At 30.2% G+C, this 9,737-nt stretch overlaps 1 protein-coding gene across 2 annotated transcripts in view; it reads left to right on the plus strand.

The window, feature by feature from the left end:
• LOC106686363 (venom protease) overlaps nt 1–7,578 on the plus strand; it is a 32,905-nt gene extending 25,327 nt beyond the window's left edge. For both annotated transcript variants that reach the window (XM_014429618.3, XM_014429616.3), the window contains exons 4-7: nt 3,623–3,729; nt 4,437–4,696; nt 5,793–5,959; nt 6,999–7,578. In XM_014429618.3, coding sequence (XP_014285104.1) covers nt 3,623–3,729; nt 4,437–4,696; nt 5,793–5,959; nt 6,999–7,178 — 714 coding nt within the window. In that variant the 3' untranslated portion in view covers nt 7,179–7,578. The remainder of the gene's footprint in view (nt 1–3,622; nt 3,730–4,436; nt 4,697–5,792; nt 5,960–6,998) is intronic.
• The last annotated feature ends 2,159 nt before the right edge of the window (nt 7,579–9,737 follow it).

The raw sequence follows: 9,737 nt of genomic DNA on the forward strand, positions 1-9,737 counted from the left end.
GAGATCTTCTCCTCTAGAAATGTTATTGGAGTTCTATCAGTGGGTAGATTCTCCACATGTTTGTATCATGTCACTATGTCACCTACAGCATATTTACTTGTTGTATATATGTGTATACAGTTGTAAATAACAATAAATAAATTATTAGCAAAAAAAAAAAAAAGGTCAAAGATCGCATCGAGGAGGAAAAAAGAAAAGAAAAGGAGTGGTGGAACAAAATGTGGGCATGCCTGACGTAACGGGAAACATCAAAATCAAGACCATCGTCTACAGGAGATTGTGTACCAATAGCGGAAAGGAACTGCAGAGATATGAGGGTCCCTTCAGAGTGGTTGTGATAAGGGAATATAATGCTGTTACAATTGAAAGCTTTCGTGGACCTTAAAAGATGAGGACAGTACATATCGAACAGCTAAACATCCCGATTTATAGAGACTGGCGTGCCCTTATTACCAATGAAGAATAACATTGTACAAATTTTTTTTTTTATTATTATTACTATTGATTCGTAAAATGTGTTATAAGCACTTAGTGCGAGCTAGAAGAATCAATTTTTCTGCAAATAAATTTTTCAGTTTCTCTTTTAATCATGAATATTTTATTTTATTTCTTTTTGTTTGTAAAGAGAAGGTATAAGTTTTAATTTTAATCTTGTTTTAAATAGTTTTTCTTTATTGTTGTTTGTCATTCTATTGTATAAGATAGGTTTACGAGGAATGTTTGTCAGAGGTTATTGTAAATAGTTTTTAAATTATTTTTTTATATATGTTATTTTATTGTGCTATATAAGTTTACGAGGACTGTTCGTAAACTGCTGGAGGGCGGTTGTTATGGCTAGAGAGAGATGTCAGTTGACAAAGGCCGTTAGCTGGTTGATTCGAACTTATATATATAGAGGTGCTGAATACAATAAAAGTGAGACTTTTTACGTATTGAGAGAGTATTCTTCCGGCATCCTTTCCCTTTGTTATTAGCTTTTCTACCCCAACAAGTAACTTTATATATGTCCGATTACGGATTGATAAGTATGCTGTGTGAAATAGCAACCTGATGTATTTAGGAATCATAGGTGAATAAAGCATTTCTCTATCTTCTTATATATACGAACTATTAGTAATTTGAAACTCACTTTTAAATATTTTATTATTGTTGGTGGTTTTCAGTATCCACCATATATCCATGGATATATAATTACTTTTAAGCTTAACTTTCATTCAAGCAAAAGATATTGAGGAATCCGCCCAATGAACAAAACACACGAATATAAAGGAATTAAATCACGTTTAGGGAGTTGTAATTAGGGAAATCGGCTCATTCTAATCCTAACAGATACAGTCAAGAGGGTCTTACGAGCAAAAGGTTGTAAACCAGCGGACAGATTGTATCTTTCTCGGATTAAGATTGGTGTGTAGGATCACTGAATGAGAATTGACCTTAATTCTAACTCGTGCTAATATGTTGTAGTAGAAAATGGCTCCTGGATAAAATTTTGTTAATAATAACAAAAATGTAAGATGATTTGTAGCAGGAAAACTGCCTTAGACGGAAAGAAAAAATATATATACAAAATTATTTATAATGATAAAATAACATAAAATATGAGGTCATAGTTTTAAAAATTATAAAATTCTCTAGAAAAAAGATAAGTTTTATACAGCCACGTATAATCATAGATGAAACAACGAAAAATATTAGCAAACAGAAAAAAATATAATTAATAAAATAAATAACTGACTAATACACTAAAAGCATTATTTGAAAAATAAATAACCTAAACACAGAGTTCATAATGTAATGTCAAGCGTTTTTCGGACTTCAGTTTTCGAGTTGGATTTCCTTCGTTGTAATCCAGTTACCTTTTAACTCCTGGTAACCGAGAGTGGAAATCGTTTAAATGTATAAAACGTTTTTGATGAATTCATCTATTAATGCCAATTATAGTTCAAGTTGCAATGGACTATTTTTTATAAACCGAACAGTAATAATCTTCTTCTATTATTAGAATCTTGTTTTGAAATGATAAAATTTTTTTTTTCATTTGTACAGGATGCTGTTGCCCAGACTCCCCAACCGTGTATCAGTTATGGCCTTAATATTGTTTTATAAATGAGAATGGTACTAATAAGTAGACAATCATTGAAGAAAAAATTGTTTTTCATGTGAGACCCTAGTACCAATATTATTTACTTACTATAAATAATTAAGTGAAACAAAATAGAGACATCATAGTTTTAAAAAAATGCATTATCTGCAAAAAAACAATTCTTTGCATAACCGAGTATAATCTTAAATGCTCCTGGAAAATATTTAAAATAAATTTTACAAAACAACACCTTTTCCATCAAATTTCACTTAAAAACCGAACCTAAATAATATTATTTTATTAATTAATCCTTATTTTAGCTGTTGTAAGAGGGACATGGATTAAATAATCAATATTTTAAATAATATCTATACAGTCTACACTGACAATTTATCAATGTTTTAAATTGTAATTGCACGGAAAATTATATTGAAAAGGAACTTAAATGGTTATCATAATTATTTCCACTATAAATTAATAAACCTAAGTAGCCACAATGCTTCAACTGAACTAGGTCTTTGATCTAGTTTCCTAAATGATCCATATACTCTTTACTGAAAGCAACTGAAGGTTACAGAGGAAGAGCTATCAAAACCACATTTTATACTTCAAGTTTTATTAAATAAAATAGAGTTATCTAACTCTATCTCTTCCATAATATTATACATCAATTTTATTTCTGCTATTCCAACGACCATTGTTAAAGCTACCTCGGACCTAAATAAGCTGGCTCGGATTATAAATATTTATTTTACTAAACGATATATTTATTGCTAACAATTAAAAACATAAAGTAAAATCAAAATAAAATAAAGAACAAAAATTAAAATAAAACTGTCCTTCAAGATAATTTTATAAAATGTATATGGTATGTAAAATGAAATGAAAAAATAAAAAAAATAATACATATAAAATAAAGTACTGCTAAATACTGTCGTCAGAGACGAGATGGGTCTTGAAGAGAAAAATATCTGCTCCGAAATGTCAGACAAAATGTTCAACTGTTTAAACGTTGGTGGGCCCACCTCTAAACGGCACACTAATAACCATTACCCAGACAGGGTCTGGTGACGATATCTGACCAACTACACAAAGGCCACTGGCCGATTAATATTAATCCGTAGAAAGTTATCTTGTTGCTATGTAAAATAATCTCTACTGACTGTTTTATCTGCAGTTAAATATTTACGATAAAAGTAATAAATACAGCTCCTTCTTTTAATATAAAATCACACTTTACAAAAAAATACAAAATAAAAATAAACATTTAATTAAATGAAAACTACGTCTATTAACAAATATTTACAAGTTAATACAATGGCGTTAAAAACCCTGTTATTTTAATCAATCTAATGAATTGTTGTAAAGAAAGCTTTTAATTAACACCAAAAGATGACACTGAAATAAAAATAATAAATTGCCTCAATTATTTTTTTTCCTTTGTACCCTTCAGTTAATTGTTTTATTTTAAAATTATAAATTATAATTTTTTACCCTCTCATTGATAAATATTTTTAAAAAAATTCTTTAACCAAACAGGTTTTGATCGGTTACGGTGAAACTGAAAAAGAGTGGCGGTGTGCTGGTTCTCTTATCACGGCAAGATATGTCTTGAGTGCAGCGCATTGTTCCAATTCATCGGTTATGTAAGTAATTATTATTATAATTGTTCATTGTATAAGTTTAAATAAACTTTTAGGATGTTCAAGATGTAGAAATAATCATCAATTAATTCAAGTTGGGCTGAATTGTTCTACTGCATTTATTTGTAATTAGGTTGATTCTCAAAAAATGGACAATTTTGAAGTCTCATTTGGATAAAATGTTTTTCGAGGGTTACTAAACATTCATGTTGGTCATAATCCAGCCTTTCTGAAACATTTCTTTCAGATAGACATGAGTATATTTCGTTTTCCTAATTTCTTCTTAAACTTGATACCTCGCCAGCAATGGCCTCTTTAAAATTACCTATTCTTTTCAAGATAATAACTTCTGCAAAAAAAAACTACTTAATTTTAAAAATTTCACTATTTTTTTTTTTATTTCTAAGTGATCTGAAGGTTTTGTTGAAGTCGATAACTTGGATTTATCGTTAACTAGCTATAACATACAACAAATCAACAAATTATAACTACATCATTTGATGCAAAGCAAACGCCTCTTTTTTAGGACTATTTTACTGGACTCCTGGCCATGAGAACTTCAGTTCTCAATCACGGTGTTGGAATCATCCGAACAATTAAAGTTGTAGCATTACGGTGACAGAAATGTCAGACATAATAAGACATAGCTTAGACTGTCATATTCATATGAATTATCTGGTACATAATTTCAACATATTATTTCTTTCCAGAGGGCCTGCCAGATGGGCCAGATTAGGAGAATTGGACATCAGTTCTACTTCAGAGGACGCGAAACCAGTCGACAAGGCCATCATAGAAAGGATTCCACACCCCAACTACATAGACACGAAGGACTATTACGACATCGCACTCTTCAAATTGGACAGCGATGTTGTCTTTAATAGATATGTCTTGCCAATCTGTCTCTACACCAACCGGGCGATAACCTCAGAGGTGGCCACGGTCGTAGGTTGGGGAAGAACTGGATTTAGTAAGTATCCTGAGACCTTAATCTTATTTTTATTGTATCATTATTATAAACTCTTAAATATCTCAAAATATTTGTTTCGCTTAGGCCTTGACGTAATACGGTGAGTAAAAATGAAAGTAGAACCGATAATGGACATTACATGGTAAGGTCAAGACAAATGAATTAGAAAGAAAATTGTGAAGTCCTATCATTTAAAATTTAAATTGAGTTACTGAAAAGTAAAGAGAAGGAATTTTAAATTGTTGAATTTTATATCCATTTACGGTTTTACTTTCATTCAGTCTGACCATGTAGAGGTTTTAGAGGAGAAATTGCAATAGTTCAATAGGTCTGACTTCATAACTTCAATAATATCGAATTGACATTAAATATGATAGCATACAGAGTTCTTAGTTAATTGTCTTGCATTTAACTGGGCCTCTGTCTTCGATATAAAGTTGGATTTCCTACGTTGTAAGCCACTGCACTTTCAACTGTAAAACGTTTTTGATGAATTCATCTGTTTATTCCAATTCCAGTTCATGATGGAATAAAATATTTTTTATAAACCATCAACTGCTATTCTTAGACCTTGTTTCAGTTTTTACAGGATGCTGTACCCCAGACTTCACAATTATGCATCAATTATGGTCTTAATGTGGTTTTATAAATGAGAATGGTATTAATTAGATGTAAATTATTCGATAAATAATTTTTTTTGTCATGCGATGATTTCGAGAACGTCTGGAGGAATGTTTTTATTAAAAAGATATTATCTTCTTTTGGAGATAATTCACAAAAATCATTAAAATAATTCCTACTTGTGATAATCCGAATAATTGTTCGGAGCAGCTGGAATAGGAACCTGTGAAAGTTCACATTTCACATTAGAACCAAAAATAAAGTTTTCATAAGATAAGTAACTAGGAATGAGTTATCCAAAATCGTGTTACTGATAAGCATTTCGGGAAAATACCAGGAATAGAATCACACGTCTTTTCGATAGTCCGATGATCATTATCAATACTATACGCAAATCTGTTAACTATTGCTAACTCTATAAAACTATAAACAAATAGTGGATATGTTTTATGTTGTTCTTTTTTCATTTCTCCAGTTGAAGCTACTAGTGAAAAGCTTCTAGAAGCGGATATTAGAATCTACAATGACACGGAGTGTAAGCGGCTCGTGTTCAGTTCGGCTACTGCCAGGACGCCCCAAGGACACAATGCTGACCAGATGATTTGCGCAGGAGTGCCAGATGGAAGCAAGGATGCATGTCAAGTCAGTATTTGCTCTAGTTTATTTAAATAATAATTTGATGCTAATGGATGATTCTTAAATAATGAAAAATTTTCAAGTCCTACTAGAACCAAATGTTTTATAAGGATTAATGCACAATTATGTCAGTTATTAAAGCCACGGACCACATACATACGGCATTCGAACAACGGACGGTGACAGAATTTATATCGAGGAGACACATCAAATTGTTTAACACATTTTGCGGGTAAGATACCTTCGTGTTGTTTGGTTTGTTTGATATTTGACATTTTGACTGCATTTTGAAATATTGCTAGTCCAACCATTTAAATTCCAGCAAATAAAATTTTGGGCTGTGAATTTGTTTATATGGACTTGTAATAATAAAAATCGTCGTATATGCAACGGTAGTGAAATGAACTCAAATTGAATTATGTTTAAAATAATCATTGTGTTGGCGGTATTTAGTTAATACTTTTCGTAAAAAAAAAAAAAAAAAAAATTGAATTTTATTATGATCAATTAATGTTATCCTTATTAAAAGAGATCTTGATATTAACAATCGAACTGTTATTCATCGTTAATGATTATGTTAAGTTCAGTTTACCATTATTGTGCTATACCATGAATTCACTGTTTTAGCATCTTTTTAACCACGGTATTGTGTTGAAAAATGTAGTAAAACTAAACTCTTCTGAAACCATATTTTAATAGTGTGACTGAGGTGGGGAGGATTTTGTATGAAAATTACCATTGATATAGGACCCAAATGCTACTAATTGTTAAACAATTTAATTAAAATGTAAAAATGTTAAAAAAATAATTTATTATTATACAGTAATATAATAAAAAATTATGGTTATATTAAGGACAGTATGATTTTCCTCCATAATTTTTATTGATAACTGTTAATAAATGTTAATAGATTTAGTGTTATTTATGTAAATGGTTTTTGCTAAGAAGTAACTAATGAGTATTCAGAAAATTTAGTTTTTCGAGATTTAATTAGTTAATTGATGAACTTTAGATATCACTCTAATATAGATTACATCTTTTCCAGGGAGATTCTGGTGGCCCATTGGTAATACGCGAAATAGGCACATGCATGAGGACTCAACTCGGAATAACATCTTTTGGAAAGGAATGCGGAAACCCGGACTCACCTGGTGTATACTCGAGGGTATCCAATTACATATCGTGGATAGAGGAAATAGCTTTCACCGACGGAATCATATTTTAGTTTTAAAAAATAAAAAAATTATCATTACATTTATAATTATTATATTTTATTCTATTCAATTCAAATGAATTAATCATTTATCATGATTAGAAAAGACGTTAAAGGTATAACGTTTTTGTTTAATGAATAGATATTCTATGAGCCAAAAATGTAGTTATATTTTTAAAATACCAAAGTACTATTGAATTAATATTCAAAGGTAAAACTGTATATAAATATTTAAAAATATATAATGCTCCTATTTACAAATAAGAGAGCATTTTTCTAAGTTCTTATGAGCAACAGATATTTTATAATAAATACTGTAGGAGGAGGTTTTTACAATATTTATGTTGTTTATTATATGTATGAATTTATAACTGTGATAATATGACACCTAATAAATGTGAATGATTATTATTTTATGCATTATTATTTTCAACCGGTTCATCTTATAAGAAATTGATGAGATTAACATTTTCAAAAAAGTCCTCCATCGCTGTTAATAAGTATTTAACTGTATTATGTCCATAACGTCATAAAGAAATATAGCTTTATAGTGTTTGTATCGGACACGAATTTATTTTTACAATTTTATTTTATCTGTTAGTAATAAGTATATTTCTAACTTAATTAAGAGATCAATATATAGAAAGAAATAACCATATGTTTAAGTAAGTTATTGAGTCAAATTGTCATTAAAAAATGTTGCTCCACAAAAAGCGATGAAAAGAAAAAACATATCAAACCTAAATGCCAGTTGAAGCAATTTATTTGACGATAAGAGCTATATCTTTCTCCATGTCTATATAGAGGTGACAACGAAATTACAATGTTATTACTCGAAATTAGTCATGAAGGTAGGTCATGGTAATAAATATTAGTTTAGGGGACATTAGTGCGACTCTTTATTGGTCTAGTAGATGAGCCAGAGTGACCAACCGAACTTATTTTGAATCAGAACAAGAAAATCACCATTTTAAAGACCAGATCTGAGGCCATTTGAAAAAAAATTCTAATTTCAATTGATTGATTAACAACATGGAATAGGAAACCTCAGGGAACTACTGGCCCACTGGAACCAAAAAAGAAAACAAGAAAGTAGGATTGATTCTATTTGCTCATTTTCCTTTCCACTTTCCCATGACCATCAAATAAAAAGTCAAACACCATGACCATCATTCAGTATCCACCACATACCTAAAATCAACATATTAAGAAGAAATAAATCCGCTTATTCAAAATTAAATGATACACTAACAATAATATAACATTTTGGCTTTCAATCCCATGTAACCCATGTACATAGCAATAGTTTTTAATATAATTTTATTAATTTACACAGTCCACTCAATTAAGTTACAGAACCAGTCTTATAAATAGCAATTGTCAGCGTACTTTGGTTTACCCCAAATTGCAGTGGTTTTACAACAAATTCATGTATTAATACAGGTTGATGATAATATACATTGCTTATTAAAGAGAATGGACACACATCATAAAAATTCTTGCGTCACAATGATTTGAGGAACTAAATTAAAGAATAAACAATTAACCAAATATTTACTATTTGCAGTTTTTCTCCAGTGGAACAAACAAAAATTTAAAGAATATATTAAACTTATTAAGATTACTTCCACGAATTGGGCATCAAACAGTTTTATCTTAATTAGTAAGTAAAAAGGCAAACAATATAATGGAACTGAGCCGAAAGTAGAAGTTAAACGAGTTAGGGAGACCCCATTTTATCTTAATCTTCGGTGACCATATTTCTCCTTCTCCTTTTCACCTAATAAGAAATATCATCATAAGAAATTAAGGGTTGACGGAATGGAGCCCCCTTATTCTCTACTTCAGTTGTTGTTTATTGGGTTTTCAATTAAATTGGAATCGAAAGACCCGGCCCTCTCTCCCCCACGACACTTAGAATTTCCACTTGTCATAGCCATCTTTCTTTAGCATCTTATGGATCTCACGATTTCGCCCCGCCCTATTCACAAGAAATGAATAGATGTTAATTAAGTTTAATTAACTTTCGGTGCCTGTGCAATTGAGCAGGTACGTTTTGCTTTGGAGTAATTAATTTTCGAGAGAGATCCTCGCTATTGTGCTCTCTGCATTCGTTTGATTAAATTAAAACATAAAAAATATTTAAGTTATTTATCCGGCAATATTTCAATTATCAATTCTTAGTTTAATAAGCAATAATATTTTAAAGTAAAAAAAAAAAGTTTTAAAATTCAAGTTAATCTTTGCACATTTTCCTGCATAAAACAAAGAGAAACTTGTATTTATAAACAATTTAGTAAATTGGCAACATACTTACGCTATTAATGGAAGTAGCTTACTGTTTCAACAATTAAGGCATACTTATAGAAACAATCCCAAAACAATTTGTGATGATTTTTTTATATCTAAATTGTTATGTTTACCAAAAAAATTCTTATATTTTAAAGTCAAGGAACTAAAAAAATTGGGAGTAGTCCGATTAGAAGAGACAACCGAAAAAAAAAAATGAATTTGTTTATTCACTCCTAGAATTTGATTTCCTCACCTTCCGGCTGGTCTAACCTACAAAGT

This window comes from Halyomorpha halys, unplaced genomic scaffold, assembly GCF_000696795.3.
Source record: "Halyomorpha halys isolate HHAL.00 unplaced genomic scaffold, Hhal_1.1 Scaffold812.1, whole genome shotgun sequence".
Taxonomy (NCBI): Eukaryota; Metazoa; Arthropoda; class Insecta; order Hemiptera; family Pentatomidae; genus Halyomorpha; species Halyomorpha halys.